At 50.7% G+C, this 21,016-nt stretch overlaps 9 protein-coding genes across 9 annotated transcripts; 3 read left to right on the forward strand and 6 right to left on the reverse strand.

Moving 5' to 3' along the window:
• Positions 1–614: 614 nt before the first annotated feature.
• Positions 615–2,234, reverse strand: EURHEDRAFT_447726 (amidohydrolase; the record flags this gene model as incomplete). Its single annotated transcript, XM_040783688.1, has 1 exon — positions 615–2,234. The coding sequence occupies one exon, from the start codon at positions 2,232–2,234 to the stop codon at positions 615–617; it is 1,620 nt and encodes a 539-aa protein (XP_040642125.1).
• Positions 2,235–2,506: 272 nt separating this feature from the next.
• On the reverse strand, positions 2,507–4,172 carry EURHEDRAFT_447990 (Zn(II)2Cys6 transcription factor; the record flags this gene model as incomplete). Its single annotated transcript, XM_040783707.1, has 3 exons — positions 2,507–3,367; positions 3,420–4,041; positions 4,090–4,172. The coding sequence occupies 3 exons, from the start codon at positions 4,170–4,172 to the stop codon at positions 2,507–2,509; spliced, it is 1,566 nt and encodes a 521-aa protein (XP_040642126.1).
• Positions 4,173–4,615: 443 nt separating this feature from the next.
• EURHEDRAFT_447784 (putative MFS transporter) lies at positions 4,616–6,596 on the forward strand (the record flags this gene model as incomplete). The annotated part of the gene is made up of 8 exons (XM_040783696.1): positions 4,616–4,646; positions 4,704–4,792; positions 4,844–4,914; positions 4,981–5,272; positions 5,320–5,391; positions 5,442–6,149; positions 6,199–6,303; positions 6,360–6,596. 8 exons carry the CDS (start codon positions 4,616–4,618, stop codon positions 6,594–6,596), a joined length of 1,605 nt encoding a protein of 534 aa, XP_040642127.1.
• Positions 6,597–6,889: 293 nt separating this feature from the next.
• EURHEDRAFT_492975 (peroxisomal copper amine oxidase) lies at positions 6,890–9,265 on the forward strand. The gene is made up of 2 exons (XM_040785654.1): positions 6,890–7,135; positions 7,184–9,265. The coding sequence occupies exons 1-2, from the start codon at positions 7,054–7,056 to the stop codon at positions 9,175–9,177; spliced, it is 2,076 nt and encodes a 691-aa protein (XP_040642128.1). The 5' UTR covers positions 6,890–7,053; the 3' UTR covers positions 9,178–9,265.
• A 1,034-nt stretch (positions 9,266–10,299) lies between these two features.
• On the forward strand, positions 10,300–13,266 carry EURHEDRAFT_448650 (uncharacterized protein; the record flags this gene model as incomplete). The annotated part of the gene is made up of 3 exons (XM_040783754.1): positions 10,300–10,859; positions 10,916–13,163; positions 13,222–13,266. The coding sequence occupies 3 exons, from the start codon at positions 10,300–10,302 to the stop codon at positions 13,264–13,266; spliced, it is 2,853 nt and encodes a 950-aa protein (XP_040642129.1).
• A 165-nt stretch (positions 13,267–13,431) lies between these two features.
• Positions 13,432–15,183, reverse strand: EURHEDRAFT_210869 (SEC14 family lipid-binding protein). Its single transcript, XM_040777977.1, has 4 exons — positions 14,709–15,183; positions 14,487–14,628; positions 14,047–14,427; positions 13,432–13,976 (listed from the first exon to the last, which is right to left on the reverse strand). The coding sequence occupies exons 1-4, from the start codon at positions 14,957–14,959 to the stop codon at positions 13,524–13,526; spliced, it is 1,227 nt and encodes a 408-aa protein (XP_040642130.1). The 5' UTR covers positions 14,960–15,183; the 3' UTR covers positions 13,432–13,523.
• Positions 15,184–15,407: 224 nt separating this feature from the next.
• On the reverse strand, positions 15,408–18,198 carry EURHEDRAFT_512684 (putative transcription factor (Snd1/p100); the record flags this gene model as incomplete). The annotated part of the gene is made up of 2 exons (XM_040786090.1): positions 15,408–17,933; positions 18,061–18,198. 2 exons carry the CDS (start codon positions 18,196–18,198, stop codon positions 15,408–15,410), a joined length of 2,664 nt encoding a protein of 887 aa, XP_040642131.1.
• Positions 18,199–18,512: 314 nt separating this feature from the next.
• Positions 18,513–19,204, reverse strand: sod1 (superoxide dismutase SOD1; the record flags this gene model as incomplete). Its single annotated transcript, XM_040786091.1, has 3 exons — positions 18,513–18,784; positions 18,840–19,019; positions 19,192–19,204. The coding sequence occupies 3 exons, from the start codon at positions 19,202–19,204 to the stop codon at positions 18,513–18,515; spliced, it is 465 nt and encodes a 154-aa protein (XP_040642132.1).
• Positions 19,205–19,795: 591 nt separating this feature from the next.
• On the reverse strand, positions 19,796–20,821 carry EURHEDRAFT_374530 (sedoheptulose-7-phosphate:D-glyceraldehyde-3-phosphate transaldolase TAL1; the record flags this gene model as incomplete). The annotated part of the gene is made up of 2 exons (XM_040778645.1): positions 19,796–20,700; positions 20,752–20,821. The coding sequence occupies 2 exons, from the start codon at positions 20,819–20,821 to the stop codon at positions 19,796–19,798; spliced, it is 975 nt and encodes a 324-aa protein (XP_040642133.1).
• Positions 20,822–21,016: the final 195 nt, after the last annotated feature.

Consider the following 21,016-nt stretch of genomic DNA (forward strand, 5'->3'; position numbering starts at 1 on the left):
TTGGACGTCGGCATGTTTCCTTGCAATGGAGAGGTAGAAAGGGAAGGGTAAATCAAGGCAGTAGGACATCATACCCGCGCAAGTCAGAGAGTCCCGGGCCTCCCAGGTATGACTCGGGGCTCTTCGAGCGTTGGCAGTCGGGTTGCAAGCGTGATAAGAGGAGAGAGGACCGGATGATTGGATTGTGAGAGGTAAAACGCAGGCTCGTCGAAGACAATATAATCTTAGCCAACCTTTCATATTGCCCGTCTTGCGGACCTCTGTGCATTTGGTTGCCCTGGGAGGAGGATCGAAGGGCCCAGAACTTTTTCAGGGCCTGGAATAGGGCGAATGTGAATAGAAAGACTGTATTGGTTGAATAGTCTCCCTTGAGGTGAATGCTGTACATATGCTTTTTTTGTCAAGTATTACTGCATTGGCATTTTAATCTATTGGTAGTACACTTCGATTGATGAGGACTAGAGGACAATACAACTCCACGCTACTAGTGATAAACAGATGGACGAGATGATTGGTTACAACGTGAGGCAGCTGCTTGACACAGCATACCAGGCATTGGACGAGAATATCGATCTCATAAATACCTGGAGTTGTTTCCCATTTAAATCTAACAACTAGATTGATCGACAAACCCCTCTATACCAAGTCTGTGTCACCTTCGCCTGAAGCAAGCCCTCAGCCCTCCAATCCGTATCCAAAACGACAAAATCAGCACTCAATCCTTTCCTCAAGCTGCCAGTCCATCCTTCCGCAAACCGTGAATACGCTGCCCCAGTTGTAGCAGCCTCGACAGCCTTTGCCAATTCAAGCCCAAAATGCTTATTCACTGTCTCCTCAGAATCAGGCTCAATAGCAGACTTCCGCGTCGTGGCACTATATAGATTTGGCAATGCCAAATGCGCAGCTGTGGGCGCGTCTGTTCCAAATGCTATCTTTGCTCCTCCTTCCAAAAACTCTTGATACGCAAACGCGCGTCCGCAGCGATGTTGACCGATGAGACTTGGCCATGCACGGAACAGAACGGGGTCTGAGTGGACTGGTTGCACGGAGGCAGTAATGCCGAGCTGACCAAGTCGCTTTGCATCTTCGGGAGAGGTGAGTTCAAGGTGCTCAATGCGATGGCGGGGAGGTATGCTGGGCTGAGCTTTCGACGATGCTGATAAAGCGTCGATTGCTTGTTTCACGGCGGCGTCTCCAATTGCATGGACGGCGCATTGAAGCCCGGCTGCGGTGGCTTTTCGGATTACGACTTTGAGCGCTTCTGTCGGCCATATGGGAGCAACCGGGTCTGTGGTGTTGGTGTAGGGCTGACTTAGGGCCGCCGTACAGCCATCTACTACTCCGTCGGCTATCAGTTTGATACCGGCAATGCAAAATGTTGGTGATGTGGCAGGATGGAACTCCTGATGTAGCGCAATGGCACGATCAACGTGCTTGAACACGACATCCATATCTTCCGAGTACGGAACGAGCCAATGCGCTGCAACATGGAACGGCAATCCATCAGCATGCCGCTGGTGGAACAGCTTCAAAATTTCCCAATCCTTCTCGTTCATCGCCATATCAATCATCCCTGTGTATCCTGCAGTGGTATACGCCTTGACTGCATCTTCCAACGCAGCAAACTTCTCCTCAATAGAGACCATGCTTGTCAAAAATGGAAGCGCAACGTTCAAATGCGCGGACTCACTAAGTAAACCTGACGGTTTTCCATTTTCGTCACGATGGATCGTGCCTCCTGGAGGGTTACTCATGTTCTCCGCGCTTAGCTCATGTAACGCAGCGGTGTTGCACCAGATGGAATGGAGATCATTTGCCTGGATATATATCGGTCTTTCATCCAGATCATTCAGCATGTTTGCAAGGGCCACACCCCCTGTGCTCGATTGCACCCATCCTTTGCAAACGATCCGTTCTAATTCCGAATGTTTTTGCGCATATGTTTTGATCATCTCTCGAATATCCACAAGCGATTTGCAGGACAAGAGATTCAATCGACGCTGCGACAGAGCAAAGTCGAGAATATGCACGTGGCTATCGACGAAGCCGGGGACGACGATATGGTTGTTCAGATCGATTTCGTGAGCTCCAGATAATTTGGCACGGAGGACGGCAGAGTCATCTCCTGAGCCAACGTGAAGTATTTGGTGACCAAGGATTATCATGGCTTGTTGAAAAGTGTCACTGCCGCTACCCGTGAAGATGCGGGCGTTTGTGAAAATTGTTGTAGTCATGGTATCTAGCAGGCAGCACAGTTGAAATGGGTGATTGGGCTGGGTTAGACTGTAATCGCATTAGTTTGGGGATATACCGATTTATATACAAAACGGCAGTAGAAAAAGTAGAATGGTGTTCCGCTAGCCGAGACGTGCCACTGCATAAATAAAAATGGATCATCGCGGAAATTGACGCTATTCGTCAATAGGGCTGATAGTCGGTATCTATGAGAGAAATAGAAAATCAAAAGCAGATCCAATTAGGCTTCTCTCATGTATAAAGGTAGAGTTTAATCCAGAAAAACTTCCATATCGGAAACATTGACGCTCATATGTCCATCTCCCCAATACCTCGTCAATATATCCACCAACCGTCGCATTGTCCCATTCCTAGTCGCTTTCCAAAATGCCATAACCTGTGATAACAGACACTCTCGGTCGAGCCGATCAACAGTCGATATTCCCACCACCAGAATCGGCCAGCAGTAATACTCGGCGTAGTAGTCTGTAGATGGTTGCAGTTGGGTGATAAGGAAAATCCCATTGGAGACTAGGGATGGGATGTGTGTATCTGTGTGTATGGTTATACTGGTTGAACTGGATGAAAAACTGATCAAGTGTCTTAAGAGGATTCTCGATGCTAGGATGTAGAGTCTGGGACCTAGTGAAAAAGGATCGGGTCTTGCCCCGTGATATGAAGGTGAACGAGGGAACGGAGTTCGATTCATTATCAGGGCCCCATCCCAGTAATCCAAGATGCGTTCCAGTTCGTAACATCGCAATATATCAACTCCCTCAACTGAATGCTTTTGATGCATCAAGACTATTTCACGAATATATCCAAACAACTTCGGCCGGACTGCAATGATAGAAGAAACGTAAAGACATGTTTCGGAACGGTGGGATGACTCCTCCAACGCGCGCTCAGCTAGTGGAAAGGTGGAATCAATAACTGCGGACTGCACAAAAGGCTGCTGGAATGGGATGCTAGTTGTAGCGTGGAATATGAACGCTTCGAGCATGAGATGAAGCATGGTCGTATCTGATTTCGAGAGCACACATGTTTTTTCTTGTTTGAGGTGTAACTGGATTAACTGGGCTGCCCCGAGAAGATGGACGTCAACGCCTCTGGAGAGACGGGGTTTGGATCGCTGGGCAATATCAGCAACTGGCCCCAATGAAAATAGTCGACATGATATTTACCTCGTAGATACAAAGCACAATGACAGCCATCAAAAGCACAATAGGTCTCACCGTCGAGTCAGTGCCACTGTCCAAATGCTCCCGCAACCCACCAATTGCCTTCGCGTAGTGCCTCTCCGCAATCCTGTGATAGCGCATGTCTTCCGCCGGAAACTCCGCTCCGCAGCATGCTAGGAGAGCATGCATGAGGAATGGAGTGCTAGATGCTGACTGTAGGTTTTCCTGTTTGACGAATTCGACCGTGGCTGGATGAGCCATTGGGTGTATGAGAGTGGGTAAGAATGCCGCTCTCAGGAATTCAAATAAGGGGATGCTTTCGCGGGATATGACGGGTGAATATGATATGAATGGACTTTGTGTATAGATGCATGGATTAGCCATTTCCATGCCTTTCCGAGCATGTCTGAGATTACCATTGAACTCGATATGGAATGTGGTTTCGATGGTACAGGGTGACAAGGTCAATTCTTCTGGAGTGGCTCCTTGGTTTGTTGGGCTCGCGACGTGCCTCAGTTTGCTAGGCTCACCACAGCTGGACTCCGATGGCCATGCACATGTGTGATTTCCCCGAGAACAATTCGTGCAGGTTTCCGGTGTCTCGTCGCATTTCTTCTTTCTTTTTCTGCCTATTAACTGTTAGTACGTGTGGGGATAATGCGTGTTGAGGAACCCACAAGTCAAACATCCAGTCTTGGTGCGCAAGTGCGCTGGTCGCCTGCGTGGCTGACGGTAATGCTTCTTCTGGTTATCCATCCTTGAATTGATGCAAAAGTGACTTGTGGAGGTGAGTGTTATGGTCGTCTCCGCATTGTCACTAATGTTCCGATATCTAATCTGTGACCAATGGCGTCAATTTGCGCGGTGGATTCTATATCACGTTCCATATGCCCTATAAAAAAAAAAAAAAAAAAAAAAAAAAAAAAAAAAAAGGGGAAACCAGAGTTACCAATAGTGTCTTTGGAGCCTAGAATACTGTGGTGATAGGTACTAAATTCTCCATCTCAGGAAGGAATACCAGAAAGTGCTATCTACCGATATGTCCGTGTCGGTTATCTCTACTACACACCAGAAGTGGCACACAGCAGTAATGGCGCATTCATGGCTTATTTATATTTCTATATCCCCAAGGGCTATGGGGTTTGTGCTACTATTGCAAGTATCCAAGGCACAAGGCCATGGCAGACAGTAGTTTGGAGATGCCCCCGGGTACTGTATACTTGGGAAATGGTATTCGTCCACCAATCACTATCAATATTGTTCATCTTCCTAATTTTTGATGCCCAGGACACTCTGATATATGGGGTTCTAATCGTGATGTCAACGGACAGGTTGCCCTCCACCCGCAGCCATCAAATGACCCTAATGAACCATTGGTAAGCATTGCACAGCCGTTGAGCCTGGAAACTTGCTGACAGCCCTAGTAGAACTGGCCCATACATGATAAGGCAGTCAACTTCTCCATCGCCTGTCTATTTACTCTAATGGTATTTGCAACGTATGCTTTGCTTGTTCACAGCCCATCTTACAACCTTCCAATTACACAAGACTAAAGGCCAAACAGACTTGATGTCGGCACAGTTACCTGGAACTCCATGGAAGCTGAGCTTGGCTTTGAACATGACTTTCTTACCGCTAGCTACGCAGCCGCTTTGGCTGGACTCGCCGTCGGCTGCATCCTCTTTGCTCCAGCAGCTTTAGTATTTGGACGCAAGCCTGTTTATCTATGCATGACACTTACAATGGTTTTGGTCAATGTTGGACAAGCAATATTTAAGACGAAGGCTCAATATGTTGCGCTTCAGGTCTTGTCCGGACTAGCGGGATCAATCAACGATACCATTATCCAGATATCGGTTGGTTCTCCCACATCAAGCAAATTGCAGCTGCTCACTTGGTATAGATATCGGATCTCTTCTTCGTCCATCAACGTGCAACGTTGACGGGTGCCTATACCATGATGGTGGTCATCGGCGTATGTCACTTTTACTATTTTCTGCATCCGAGCAGAGCTGACCTTTACAGACCTACCTCAGTATGATCCCGGCAGGCTACATTGTAATGAATCAAGGTTGGCGTTGGGTATGGTGGTGGTGTGCAATTCTCAACGCCGTCATCCTTATATTGTTCACATTTGCCTACGGAGAAACAAGATATCGTAAATCCGATAACTGCTTTATTGGCGAGGAGCATTCGACTCCAGCCAAAATACTCGAAGAAGACACTGATAAGAAAAGCGATGCTGTAGCGCCTTGCTCTGAGGCCCAACAGACAGTCCCAGTCCTATCTGAACAACAAACACCAACCCGAAAAACACATATACAACGCATGGCCGTCTTCGGTAGCTTCTCAGGTTTCAATATCTACTCATATTGGCAGCACATGTGGCGGCCATTTATTCTCTTCTTCCGCATCCCAGCTGTGGCATTTACAGCGATCGAATACTCCTTCATCCTCTGCTGGGTGGCCGTCCTCGCAACGACCCAACCGATCCTCTTCGTAAAACCGCCATACAACTTCTCCTCCATTGGAGTGGGGAATATAAACATCGCGCCTTTTATTGGGGCAATAGTTGGTGCAGTGTATGGTGGACCGCTGAATGACCTTTATGTTGTCTTCATGGCTCGACGGCGAGAAGGCATTTATCATCCCGAGACCCGGCTGCATATGCTTATTATGCCGATGCTGCTTACGCCGTTGGGACTATTTCTGTATGGGATTAGCATTGCCAAGGTAAGACCTTTTCTCCTGTGGTATTCAGTCCCAGTGGCTGATAGTCCAGTCACAATCATGGATTGTGCCCCTAATAGGATCAGGACTTGCCGGATTTGGAGTTGGTGCTGTCCCTGCGATTACCCTAAGTTACTTTGCAGATAGTTACCGCGAGGTATGGGGTGGATTCACTTTATGGTATCTGAGAATAAACTAATGTATCATGCTCAGATCATCGCCGAAGGACTAATTATCATAACCGTCGTACGCAATGGCATCGCCACCGCTACTACATTTGCTATCAACCCTTGGTTAAATGGACTGGGGCTGCAGAATATGTTCATATCGGTGGGATGTATTTCCCTTGGGATATTGTTGTTGACTATTCCCATGGTATTTTGGGGGAGGAAGGCGAGATATCATACTGCTGGTTTCCACAATGAGGTTGCTGCGGGGAGTGTCGATTGATGCATATTATGTGTTAGACATGTGTTTCGGGACGGTTAATATGGTATCTCTTGGAACTGTGCAGGTTTATACAGAATGGCCATATTGAAGACAAATGATATGCGTGTTCCAATCAATTGTGTAATTTCGCTTCCAAACAGAGAAACTCAAGGCGACAACGGAACGCAATATGCTTCACCTTGGGGATCTAGATCCGCGATAAGATAACAGCGCAAAGTGACGCCATTGGCCATCACGGTACGTGATGGCTATCAGCCTCGATCTTCTCATGGGGACAACATGAGTCTGTTTCGCTTCGCTTCGGCGATACTCCGTAGCATCGTGAGAGAAGACCTGATTCCCGATTAAGCATGTCCACCCGAATGCTCCAACTTGAGATGATATAAGTAAACCATGCGATCTTGCCATTGAAGTCAATCACTAAAGCATCATCAACTTTACAACATACACGGTCAACATGACTTCAGTTTCTCGCGATACTCAGGCTGGTGGATGCTGTGCTCCCCGGTTCTCGGTGTCCATTCCTTCCCATCCACTAGGTAAGTTATTTCCTCCCGGCAGATGAAATTAGACTAATTAAACGATAGATCCCCTGTCAATCGAGGAAATTCCCCTAGCAGCCAATCTTATCCGGCAAAATGCTGCCTCAGACCGTCTCAAATTCAACTGTATTACGCTGCATGAGCCCGCCAAAGCCGAATACACAGCATTCCGTTCCCACACCGGCCGTCGCCCAGACCGGCGCGCCTTTTCCATCGTAATCCAAGGAAAGCAGTCGCCTCGGGTTTCAGAAGTCATTGTCAACCTGACTTCCCGCCAGGTCGAATCCTGGAAAGATCTCGCCAATGTCATGCCCACCTTGACCCTCGATGATCTGGATGTCACGGAGCAGATCGCCCGGAATGATCCGCGTGTTATCGAAATTTGTCGGGAAATTGGAATCACCGATATGTCCAAGGTGTACTTCGATGCGTGGGCAATCGGGATCGATGAGAGATGGGGCTTCGAGCGACGACTGCAGCAGGCGCTGCCGTATTACCGGAGCTCGAGATATGACAACCAATATGCGCACCCGTTGGACTTTTCCGTCGTGACAGATACAGAAGCGCAGAAGATCCTCAGCGTGGATGTTCGACGGGTTAACGGAGAGCGCACGGCAGTGTCTCGTGACGAGCATAACTATCTGCCCCAGTTCATTGGGAATTCTTATCGCCCTGAACGACTCAAGCCAATTGAAATCACGCAGCCGCAGGGTGTATCGTTCCGAATGAACGGCAACGAGATTGACTGGGCCGGATTCAAGATGCATATCGGGTTTAACTACCGCGAGGGGCTCGTATTATCGGATATTCGTGCTCACGATCCCTATGGGCAGCGGGAGCGTATGCTCTTTAACCGGATCAGCGTCGTGGAGATGGTGGTGCCTTATGGCTGCCCCAAACCTCCCCACCACAAAAAGCACGCCTTTGATGTCGGGGAGTACGGCAGCGGCCTGATGACCAACTCGCTCAAACTGGGCTGTGATTGCAAAGGCGCCATCCGTTATCTCGATGCCGTACTACCGACTGCCACCGGCGAAGCCTCTATCATCGAAAACGCAGTTTGCATTCACGAAGAAGACAACGGCCTTCTATATAAGCACACAGACTTCCGCGATGGAAATGTCATCTCAGCTCGGGATCGCAAACTGGTCATCTCCCAGATTATCACGGCCGCCAACTACGAATATGCCTTCTACCATACCTTTACCCTAGACGGCACGTACAAGCTCGAGATCAAATTAACCGGAATGCTCAACACTTACCCTCTACACCCCAGCGAGCAAGCTGCCCCATACGGAACAGAAGTAGCCCGTGGAATCGATGCCCAAAACCACCAGCACATCTTCTCCCTCCGTGTGGACCCGGAAATTGACGGCCCAACAAACACAGTCGTGCAAAGCGATGCAGTCCCGTCAGATGAACCGGTTGGCTCAGAAGCCAACCCCTATGGTAACGGCTTCTATGCGAAAAAGACACCGCTCCGCACAGCTAAAGAAGGGGCCACAAACTACTGCCACGAAACTGGTCGCACGTGGGACATCACCAACCCTAACTGCCTCAACCCCGTCTCCAAGAAACCCGTCTCCTACAAGATCCTTAACAATAACTGCGCACCCCTGCTTGCAAAACCAGATAGCATAGTATACAACCGCGCCGCCTTCGCGCGTAAGTCCCTCTGGGTCTTACCCTACCGCGACAACGAGCTTTTCCCTGCGGGACGGTACGTGTGCCAATCAACGGGGAAGGAAGGACATCCGCACAATGACACAATTCTTGACTGGACAAACCGAGACGAAGGGATCGAGAACACAGATATTGTCTGTTATGTGCAGTTTGGGATAACGCATTTTCCACGTACGGAGGACTTCCCGATCATGCCTGCTGAGCCTGTGAGTGTTATGTTGAGGGCTGCAAATTTTTGGCAGAAGAATCCGGCACTTTGGGTGCCGGCTTCGGATGTAGTGAGAGATGTCTTTTCGAGGGATGCGTTTGAAAAGAGGGTTGATAGTGCTCAGAGGCTGGAGAATGCAAAATTGTAAGTTTGGGGGTTGTTCTTGTTCTGTGGCATGTATGTTTATATGGTGGCTTTAGCTATAAGAAATCTACACATGATATCATCGCTTTACCACAATGTAAACCAGTTCCGTCTATCTCGTCGGAGTAAGGCCCTCGCGCCCAACCTGCCCATACCACTTCGGTAGATAACCTGGCATTGGAGGGGGTAAAGGGTGCAATTCGTTGAATGTCGTAATGAGCTTAGGTACGACTTTACCTCTTCGAACTGGCTGGAAAGAGATGAGTTTCGATCGACAAGTTTAAACCCCATGCACTTACAACGGATGTTTTTGGACGTTTCTCCAAACACACAACATGGCTTCCTTCAGGCCCATCTCTTGATCTGAAAGAGGTTTTATCGAGTCCAAAGAAGGGAATTGAAGCTACCGCCTTTCCCCCAAATAATACACCGCGAACAGAACTCAAACAATCGTGAATAGTAGCCGGCATATGTCCAGTCAACAAGACAGAGACCCATCTTCCTGCCACAGAATGTTCGGAATTACTATATCTAAATGGCAAAACGCGAGTTCATAGCTCCAATAAGTCAGTTTCGGATTGTGCGCGAAAAGCCAAGTGAGCCACTTCTCCATCCTGTGAAGACTGTCGAAGACCAGATCTTCAGTTTCGGAGAAGAGAAACACGCGACAGAACCCTCTACAGAAAGACCCAGGAATGTTGTACCGGAATGTTGCGAAACAACCAAGCGCATGGTAGGATTAAGCCATCACTGCCCTCTTCCCACTATTAGTCGAAGTTGCATAATGTTATGCACCAGAGATGTTTTCGAATGCTATTTTTTTTCAACCATGAGAGTTACGGATCAAGATAGAAATGAGAACACTAAGTTATTGCCCGGCTAGTATGGTGGATACCATACCGTACCGTCTGGCACCAGTAAAGGCGAAAACGACATTACCATTAGAAAATTAATATGAGAATAACTAAAAGCAGTGTAAAATAGGGCGTGAGTGCAGACATAGATGTAGTTTGCTGTAGACGTGACGTCCACCGGCGATCCCATCACCGCCTACGCTACTCCGGCAGCTCCATCTTATCCACGAACTCTCCGACTTGATGCTCCGACCAGAGCATCAGTTATAATCATGCGGCTCCAGGCGGCACTTTCATTGCTCGCCTTGTGCGTTCCTTCAACGTTAGCAATCTATGCCGACGAAGTTAACCACATCGACTTCCACCATGCGCTCCTCGGTCTTCCCTCGTCCCAATCTACCTTCTTCCTCAAGCCTTCCTCTGCCTCCAACGCCTCGTTACTCTACACGCTATCTGAAAAATCGATCTTGGGTGCGATAAACCCGCGAGATGGTTCATTAGTCTGGAGACAGAACGTGTCGCGGTCGTTGCTCCCCGACTCCGCCGCCGCGGGAGGTGGCCTCTTGCGCGCCTCGGATGGGATCAACGCCGTGGTTAGTGCGACGGGCGACTACATTTCATCGTGGAATGCTCTAGATGGCAAATTGATTTGGGAGAATTGGTTTACGAGTGAGGGGTCTGTGGCGGATTTGGAATTGTTGGAGCTGGAAGATGCCAGCGCGGCTGGGACATTTAGAGATACGATTGCGCTTGTTAACGCTGGTGAAGCGGGTGTTGTCAAGCGAATTGATGGGCAGACAGGAGACGTCAAGTGGGAATACAAGGATGAAAGGTTAGTTATCGTCAGGATGTCTGTGGGTTCTGGCTAATGATGTTGTACGCATCTAGTGGTGACGTTCCCTTCCAAGTCTCGTCCTCGCCCACCGAAGTGTTCTACATTTCTCTGCAGTCGGCTTTGCTCAAGGGGTCCAAGATCAAGGCTACATCATTAGACTCCGTTACCGGTAAGCAGACTTATCAGCAGACCTTGAACTCGGAGAACGATGTGACCGGACCCGACTCGATCGTTTTCGTGGGCGCCAATACCGCCGCACCTATAATTGTCTGGGTGGATAAGGCCCGAAAGGTATTGAAGGTCAATGTTATCGGCACGAAGCAAGTCTCGACAATCAACATCGATAACAAAGGCGAGGAAATCAAGAACATCAAGGTGCACGCCCCGAAGAAGCTCAATTCGCTGCCGCATTTCTTGGTCGGCTACGAGACGGAATCCAGCTCCTGGGCGGAGGTGTACCACACTGATATGAAGTTGGGAACAGTGACTAAGGCATATGATATCCCTCGGGTGCAGGAACGGTCTGTTTTTGCTACTAGCAACAAAGACGCCAACGTGTACTTCACCCGTAATACGGAGTCGGAGACTACTGTGGTCTCGTCTGCTTCTCACGGAGTTCTGGGTCGATGGGCTCTGAAGAACCCTTCGACAGAGCAGGCTTTGCATGCCGTTTCGGAAGTTGTTGATAAGGGTGATACAGTTGCTGTGCGATCTGCTTCTCTTTTGGCTTCTGGTGACTGGCAGTTGATCCGAAACGGTCAGGCTGAGTGGACGAGACATGAGGGATTGTCCAGAGCATCTGCAGCCGCTTGGGCTGAAACTGATGAGCAGGAGGAACTGGCCCATCAGCTTGAAGTCGAAGGCCACGAGAGCTTGCACGGTGCCTACGTTCACCGTGTCAAGCGTCACATCAAGGATCTGGAGTATCTCCCTGAATGGCTCAAGGAGCTGCCCAAGCGTATCCTGACGAGTATCTTGACCGATGAAGTGTCGAACCTCGATAGCTTTGGGATTTCCAAGCCGATTATCATTGCTACGGAGAATGGTCGTGTGTTCGCTCTTGACAGTGGAAACCACGGTGCTGTCTCTTGGAGTGTGAAGGCAGCGGAGACGGATGCTTGGAATGTCAAGGCAATTATCACGCAGCCGGGTACTGCCACTGTGTATGCTGACGACGGAAGCTCTGTCACGCTGAAGGTTTCCTCTGGAGAGATCGTTGGACGCACTGCTCCATCCAGCAAGGTCCATTCCATCGCTGTTATCAACAACGGAGCCTCGATACCCGTTAGCATCAGAGAAAATGGTACTCCCATGGAAACAATCAACGGATCTGGATTTCTTGTCACTCTCAGTGCCGACGGCAAAGTCCTCGGGTGGAGCGCCCAAGACAACAAAACCCCGGTGTGGGAATTCATCCCTGCGCGAGGCCAGAAGATTATCCGCGCGACATCTCGCCCAACGCATGATCCGGTTGCCTCCATTGGAAAGGTCCTGGGTGATCGGTCCGTACTATACAAGTACCTGAACCCGAACTTGGCCCTCATCACCGCTGTCGGCGACAACTCCGCCAGCTTCTACCTCCTCGACGCCGTATCCGGCACTGTGCTGCACTCGAGCATACAAGAAAACGTGGACACAAGTCAGCCCATCGCCTCAACCATCTCCGAGAACTGGTTCGCCTACTCCTTCTTCGGCGACAGCACCGACGCCTCCGAGGCAAAGGGCCACCAACTGGTAATCTCAGAACTCTACGAATCCTTCATCCCCAACGACCGCGGCCCTCTCAACTCGGCAACCAACTATTCAACCCTACACGATGTTGACGCACCTGCACCCCCACACGTCATCGCCCAATCCTTCGTAATCCCCGAACCCATTTCGCACATGGCTGTCACTCAAACAAGACAAGGCATCACAACCCGCCAACTCCTCTGCACGCTTCCCTCCTCGAACTCGATCATCGGCATCCCGAGACAAATCCTCGACCCCCGCCGTCCTGTCAACCGCGATCCTAGCTCTACAGAAGCCGAGGAGGGACTGTTTAAGTACAACCCCTTCCTCGAGTTCGATGGACGCTGGTTCCTGACGCATTCGCGGGATGTCGCTGGTATCAACAACGTGCTTGTCAAGGATACTTTGCTAGAGAGTACGGGCTTGGTCATTGCTTTTGGCGGAGATGTATATGGAACCCGAGTGATGCCCAGCCAGGCATTCGATGTACTGGGCAAGGGATTCTCGAAGATCCAGCTTGTACTTACCGTGGTGGCGTTGGGAATTGGTGTTACTGTTCTTGCGCCTATTGTAAGTCTCTTTCTTTCCTCCCTTTTGCTAGATGGCATGCTAACTTTGACTTGTACAGGTGCGGAAAAAGCAAATCAATACGATTTGGAAGACTGGTTCTTAGGTGTTGATGTACAAGTATTTTATGCTTCCTGTTATGATTCGGAATGTGTCATGTTGGACTACATAGCTCCGTAATAAAATCAAAGATTAGATATTATGATTTTGCAGTATATAACCAATCAATATGGCAAAAAAGAAGGCCAGTCTATCTAGATGTAATATAGTGAAGTGTAATGTATGATGTATGTTTCTCAATGCAGAGCAAGTCAAAATTCAGTGCATATTTTATCGAGGACGGACGAGATGGGGCAGCCCTGCTTAAGAGGCTTGTTCCTGCGCAGGCACCGGAGCAGCAGCAGTAGCAGTTTCACTAGCCTTCTCACCGTCACCAGCAGGAGTAGAAGCACCAGCACCAGCACCGTTGGCAGCCGCAGGGATATCCCACCTTCTCTCACCCTTCTCTTCTCTCCCAAGCACCCGAATCCCCTCCCCATCAAACAACATCGGCCCCTTCAAAAACTCCTTCCCATCTCCAGACCCAACACCTCCAATAAGATCCTTAGCAGGTTGGTCGAGATTCGGCATATCGCCCCATGTCCAGTCGAGGTCTCCGCCGTATTGCTTGGGGATACTGGAAGGGTCCATGAAGGAGGTTAGGGTTGGTTTTACCTCGGAGGCGGAGAGGATGAAGATCTTGGATGTTGTGCCCGGGTCAAACCAACGCTTGATCCAGCTCCAGACTGTGGGGAAAAACGAGGGGGCGCCAATTATCTATTCCTGTTAGTAGATGCATTTACAACAGTGTGCTGTTCCGGGAATAGGGTAAAAGAGGGGGGCATACAAAAATCCGATCCAACGTCTCGGGATAATGCGCCGTAGCCAACACACTAGCATCCTGCATATGCCCCTTAAGATTCCAAAACTGCTTTAGTCCAACCCCACTAACATCAACAATATTCGTGCTCGTGACAATCGGCGTCTCGGGATTCGGCCGTGGCAGCTTCGAACACACAGGCATAACGAATCGTAGCAGATTCTCATACAGCGCAAACAATCTCAACAAGCGCTCCGGCACAGTTGATGATTTCTGGGCTTCCGCAGGCAGGTTCGAGGTAGTCATCGTCTCGTTATAGGCGGCCATATTCTTGGCGTTAAGATGTTTGATTTCAAAGACGTAAACGGGGATGCCGCGGCGGTCGCGCCGGCCGGTCCATTGGGGATACTGTCCTCATTAATCCCTGTATCCAGAATGTGCTTGGGAAGTAGGCGAAGGGGGCGTACCATCCGGCGTGCAGACTCGTACGAGTCAATGTCGATGTTCTCGTATAACTTCTCAATCGCATTATCCTTGCGCCAGTCCTCAGTATCCTTAAACTGGTCCCAAGCAGCGTTCACGTCAAACTTGCGTGCGCGGAGAAACCGCCTGCTCCAATTAGTCCAATTCTCTTCCAATATCCAATACATTATCCCCTTTAGTAAACAACGGTGGTAAGAGAAACATACAACACCGTCGCATCATCATGACTAGCCTTTCCATTTCCCCCATCCTCACCACCGGTCTTATAATATCCCTTCTCCGCGCACAACTTCTTAAATTCCTCCAACTTCCCCTGCTGCTCATCAGTCAGATGGTGCAAATGGCCCGCGAGCCATTCCGTCCCGGCGGCGGCGGACGCAGATGCGACGGGGTCGTTTTGCGGCTGCTCGGATGGATCGGGGTTCGACGAGGGTTTGGAGGAGCCGAAGAGGGGCATTTTCGTCGTTTCTCTGTGTACAGAGGACTTGGGTTTTATTGGTAACAGATGTTAGGGAGTGAAGGTGAGAATTGAGTTGTTAGAGATTGGAGCTCAGCTCCGGCCGAACTCCGGGGCGGATGTCGGGTGTTGGGGTTCCGGGTTGTTTGTTTGTTCCTGGCTTGGATTTTCTTTGTTTGGGCCAAGTTGGGTAATTCCAGATATGCGGGACTCGATAGTTCAGAGGGGGAATAAATAGTCTCGACAATAAGTCTATTATTACTCTGTACAGGGCTGGAGTGAGATATGACACGTTGTGCACATAACCGCTTATGTCAGCGCTACGCAGTGTACAAGTTGAAAGAAAAAAAAGAATACTTTTGGTGTAAATATGCAGGATATCTCACCACCAAACAACAAAATAGAACAAGATGTAAAGTTACATGCCAATCTCGCGTCCAGTGCACATTTAGTCTTCCGTCAAATCACCATACTCCCACATCCCCCGTCTCTCCTCCTTAGCCTCACTCTCCAACTCCCGCAGGCTAGCCAATGTATCACCAGCGCTGCGCTCCCACGCCTTCAACTTCTTCGGCACCATAGCCAGACCCTCACGGACGATCTCGGCGTTCAGACTCTCGTCCAGACTCTTAGACTGCGAGGGGTCCAGGAGCGTCACGTGCATGGTTCCCTCGGTGGAGATGTAGTCGACATTGGCGACGAGTTGGCGGTCGAAGGCCTGGTCGCCGATGAAGCCGACGGCATCTTCGAGGTAGTCCGCTGCAGCCGGGAACTGGAGGAATGATAGGACGGCATCAGCAGCCTGGGGACGCAGCTTCTGGGCGGAGAACTGCGGGCTGAGTGCGCGGAGGCGGGACCACGGGAGGGTCTCGGAATTACCAAAGTCGATGTAGAGGACCTCAGCCTGTTGGTTCTCGCGGTCGTTGCGGCGGACTCTGGCGCGGTACCACTCATTGTCTTCGCTGAACTTCGCCGCCACGAAATCGCCAGCCTTAGGGGGACCAGACAGAGGTGTGTCGTTGGCTTTGTTGATGTGGAACGAGCGGAATGCGCTCATCAATTCAGTCAGGGCGGAGGTGCCAGAGCCAATCTGCTGCAGCTTCAGCTTGCAGGTCGTGGGATCGACGTAGGTCACCATAACATCGCGGTAGTCCTTGCGACGCTGCGAAACCTCATCGGCACCGTTCTGGCCGTTAGTAGCAGCAGCGGCGGCAGCTTCCTCCTCCTCTGCCTCAGCAGCCTCCTTGGCAGGATCCCAGTCGTGCCAGAGTCCCCGACGGGCCTCCTTGGCCTTTTGCTCAGCGGCAAAGTACTCGGCTGCGTTACCGGACTGTTCAGCAGAGTAGGCGTGCACGGTAGCAAGACCCTCCTCCAGCAGAACCTTGGTGAAGTTCTCCTTGTTCACGTACAAAGTACCGATGAAACCACCGACCTTGTCGATAGTCTCAACGTCAATCTCTACATCTCTCTGCATGCATCTCCGGTTAGCCAGCTCGTGTGCCTCCTGGCCGAATGGCTCGCCAGCCTCGCCAGGACCACGTGCCGAACGGGGTGCGCGAATACCAGACAGGACAAGGGTCAACTTGGCGTTCTCCCGGGGAACGAGGACAGTGAAACGAGAGCCAGACTTGACAAAGTCGACGACGGCGGGGACGCGTTTCTGGCGTTGGAGAATGGAGACCTCCATCTTGGCTTTTTGCACGTTCTCCGAGTAGTCCTGGTACTGCTTGGTCCGGGGCGGCTTGGGCGACCACATGCCCTTGCCGTCCTTCTGGGCGTCTGCCTCAGCAACCAACAGCGAGTCGTAGTCGGGCGAGCGGTCATCATCATCCGCACGGTGACGGATAACAGAGGCGTAGCCAGCCTCAACAAGAGAAAGAGCAACGTTGGCATTGTTTTGAACAACGGTCACAACATCGCGCTCCTCGTAACCTTCATTAGCAGGCTTTTTGCCATTAACGGTCACCTTGACATGCTTGCCAATAAGCTTCTTACGCAGGAATTCCTTGGCATCCGCACTGAATAGGGCCTGGTTGGGATCCGACGGCTTGGGCTGACGGATACTGCTGAGACTAATCTTCTTCTCCTGACCGGCCTTGCTGCGCACAAAGATAGTGTCCGCGTTCAACACACGACTAACAGTGTAGTCCTCCGCAGCCCCGCCCGCAGGGCCCTTGGCAACCAGATTGGTAAACAGACCCTTCCGGCCATCCTTGGCAGCTTTCTCAGCATGCCGGAAGGCAGCCATATGAGCACCCAACAGGGGCGAGTGGTGGTCGTGGCACCGCGCCAGACCACCCTCGAGCAGGAACTTGGCAACGTTGCCATTGGGGTGCAGAACGGTGGCGATGAGCTGGCCCTGCGGCGTAACACCCAGCAACGACACCTGGACCTTGCGCTGCAGCAACCGCGACTCGACAAACGCATGTGCTTCATCGCCGTACGGCTCAGCAGCCTGCTCCTTGCCATCAGCTGTGACACGCTTCGCAGCAGGCGCACGGATACCCGCCAGTGCAACAATGGTCTGCAAATGCTCCTGCGGTGCAAGCAGCAAACGCAGAATCAGACGATCCCCATTCAAGACCCGCTCGACAATACCCTGCAAATCCTTCCCCTTGTATTCCTCGACTAGCGCCTTCGCATCAGCCAATTCGTAGCTCGTCTCGACCTGTCCTTGTGCCAATCCAGCCCAGATGCCCTTCTCAGCATCACGGGCATGATCTTCCAGCGCGCGCAGGCGCTCAATTAGAGCGGCAGTGTCCTCAGAATCATCGGAGCGCTTTCCAGCTTCTTCACGAACGCGGGACCATCCCTCCTGGACGCTAATGTCGGGGAGTGAGGCGTCGAAGCTGGGGAGCTTGATGATACCGTATTCGCGTCTTGCGCCGGTGGGGATGGTGTAGAGGGGGGTGAATTCGACTACTTTGCCGACGAGGAGTTCGCGGAGGAATTCGCGGGAGTGAAAGCCATATGCCTGTCAAATATGAGCATTAGCACGACTCAACAGTTGACCAACAGTGTCTTGAGCTGAAAGGCCACCTTTCAGCGACCGTAGGTCACAAACAACACCGCCAGCTCAATGAATCTTCAAAGACACTCACCTCATCACCTTCTCTCCGCAATCTAGGAGCGGACACATAAGCTAAACTGAGGACACGTTCCTGGCCAGGGTTGGCGATATGGGACAGGACCACAGTGTCGCCGGAGAGAACGGCCTTGACACGGGCCTCGAGGGGCATTTTCAATTAAAGGGAATAAAGAGAACGGGATAAAAAGAAAAGAACCAACGGTAATAGTACACAGTGGGGAGAAAAAAAGAGAAGTGTGCAAGACGATGAAGACAGAAACAACAATGATGTTGTTTGGGAGAAGACAGCTGTTGTATGTGGGGACAATCTACAATCTGGCCAGACAGGGGTCTATGCTCTGCATTCACTATGCACTATTTATGCATCAAATTATGCAGTCAATACTAATTATGCAATTTCACTCAATCATTCAAATTTTGCTATCATGCTATCATACTACTCATCTAGTCCCCTAGACGGAACGTTTATGCGGAAATACCAATAACACCACAAGCAGGGCGAGTACCAGCATTACCGGTCTTCTTGGACTCCTCGTTACCACCACGGCCAAGGTCGTCAGTGCCGGAGTGGACAACCAGGGTACGGCCAAGGACGCTCTCAGCACCGAACAGCTTCACGAACTTGTCCTCCTTGGAGCCAACGGCGTTGCCCTCAGCGTTGGTCTGGAAGTTGCCCAGGTCACCGACGTGACGGTCAGAGTCTTCGGGGGCACCGTGGGTCTTGCCGTGGGGGTTGACTGCACCCGTTAGCTTCTTCACCTTGTAGAACGATGCAGGGAGAGGGTGAGGTACAGTGAGGACCGGCAGAGGTGCAGCCGTTGGTGTTGTCACCGAACTGGTGGACGTGGAAAGCACGCTGGGCGTTGGCGTCGTTGCCGAGGATGTTCCACGAGATGGTGGTGGGGGCGTTCTCGGAGGTCTGCTCGAAGGTGACGGTACCGTTGACCTTGGAGTCACCACGGAGGACAGCGACTGGTTGTTGTTAGTAGAGACTCTCTATAGAATGATTCTGGAATGCTGGTTGAGAGACTGTGAGGGATTGTGATAGGTAGAGAGGAGACCACAAGGTGCTCAAATGTGCTCACTCAAGGTCCCCCGGTCGATCACGAACCAGCGAATCGACGACAGAAATAGAAATACTTACCAGCCTTGACCATTTTGACGTTTATTAGTGTTTGGAGGTTATAGAGGTTATAGAGATTTGTAGAGGATGGATTATGGATGATGGTGATGGTTGAGAGAAGAGAGAGAGAAGAAAACAGAGAGGATGAGGGAGAAAAGACTAGGCCGGGTGGATAATGTAATGGTCCCCTCCCCTCCCCTCATCGCTCACCTCACATTACTACTCTCTCTTCTTCGCAGTTCTTCATCGGCGGGGTTCGGATCATGACGTCCCGTTGCGTCACTGCTAGCTACGGTCCTACAATTACTTACACACATTCAAGTAAATGCATACAGCCCAGTATCTTATTCAATTGATCAGATTGCTATATTCTCCAGTACAATTACCACTCTAATTGCTACGGTAAAGGTATAAACTTGTTCTCTACGTAATAATACCTCCGACCTCGCTGCCCCACCGCCAAGCACGCAATGCCGCCGTCATTCCCGGTCGGAATTAGAATCCTCTCTACTACTGCTACTATTTACTACTGTGTACGGAATAATACAGTAGAATAGTAGAACAAATTGTAGCATTCATAAATCGTATCTACTAACCGCCATTTTACAGGATATCATAATACAAATTAAGCCTCAACCTTCTGCTTAAGCAGGTTCTTGAGGGTGATAGCATCAGCAGCGAACTTGCTGATACCCTCGCGCAGCTTCTCAGTAGCCATAGCATCCTCGTTCAAGTCGAAGCGGAAGAGAGCCTCGTCCTTGAGGTACGACTGCTTGGGGATGTCCAGCTTGACAGCGCTCTCGCTCTCGAGCTTCTTCGGGACCGCAGCGGTCGAGTTGTACAGGTCCTCGAGCAGGTTGGGCGAGATGGTGAGGTAGTCGCAACCAGCAAGCTCGGTGATCTCACCAACGTTACGGAACGAAGCACCCATGACAATGGTGTTGTAGCCGTGCTTCTTGTAGTAGTTGAAGATGGCCTGCACCGACTTGACACCGGGGTCCTCCTCGGCGCTGTACTCCTTCTTGTGCGCATTCTTGAACCAGTCAAGAATACGGCCGACGAAGGGCGAGATGAGGAAAGCACCGGCCTCAGCAGCGGCAATGGCCTGGACGAGCGAGAACATGAGGGTCAGGTTGCAGTTGATGCCGTGCTTGGTCTGAAGGATGTGCGCGGCCTGGATACCCTCCCAGGTGGAGGCGATCTTGATGAGGATGCGGTCGCGCGAGATACCCTGGTCCTCGTAGAGCTTGATGATGTGCAGGGCCTTGTTGATTGAGGCCTGGGTGTCAAAAGAGAAGCGGGCGTCAACTTCGGTCGAAACCTTGCCGGGGATGATCTCAAGAATCTTCTTGCCGAACTCAACAAGGAGACGATCGAGGGTGGCGTCAACCTGCTCGTCGACGGTGCTGCCCTCCTTCTTGCCGGAGGCGACGGCGGCGTCAATCAGGCTGGCGTACTCGGGCTTCTTGGAAGCAGCCAGGATCAGAGAAGGGTTGGTGGTGGCATCCTGAGGCTTGTACTTGCCGATGGCTGCGTTCGTTAGCATTCATTCTTCACTTTCAAGTGTGTTTGTAAACATACTGGCAAAGTCACCAGAGTCACAGACGACAACAGTGCCGCTGGACTTGAGCTGATCGAGAGAGGAAGACATGATGATTAGATGATATCAATTAGATATTTAGTAGAATGAGAAGTAGAGAAGAGGTTGAATGAAGATGAAGAAGAGAAACGACGAGAGAAAATATAAAGAGAAACCGTGGCGATAGGAGGGGTTGCCGTGGAATGGTGGGGCTATGACGCTTCAAGCACAACAACTACGGAGTACCTCTATGTACATATCGGAGCA

The sequence above is a fragment of the Aspergillus ruber genome (genome assembly GCF_000600275.1).
Source record: "Aspergillus ruber CBS 135680 unplaced genomic scaffold scaffold00003, whole genome shotgun sequence".
In the NCBI taxonomy this organism is placed as follows: domain Eukaryota; kingdom Fungi; phylum Ascomycota; class Eurotiomycetes; order Eurotiales; family Aspergillaceae; genus Aspergillus; species Aspergillus ruber.

Excerpts from the sequence above, each read along its gene's own strand:
- EURHEDRAFT_210869 (XM_040777977.1), bottom strand. The coding sequence starts at position 14,959 with ATGCCCCTCTTCGGCTCCTCCAAACCCTCGTCGAACCCCGATCCATCC. Across the intron at positions 14,428-14,486 it reads ACGAGTCTGCACGCCGGATG|TATCCCCAATGGACCGGCCG; the intron begins GTACGCCCCCTT and ends TAATGAGGACAG. Across the intron at positions 13,977-14,046 it reads AGACGTTGGATCGGATTTTT|ATAATTGGCGCCCCCTCGTT; the intron begins GTATGCCCCCCT and ends TAACAGGAATAG.
- EURHEDRAFT_492975 (XM_040785654.1), top strand. The coding sequence starts at position 7,054 with ATGACTTCAGTTTCTCGCGATACTCAGGCTGGTGGATGCTGTGCTCCC. Across the intron at positions 7,136-7,183 it reads CATTCCTTCCCATCCACTAG|ATCCCCTGTCAATCGAGGAA; the intron begins GTAAGTTATTTC and ends ATTAAACGATAG.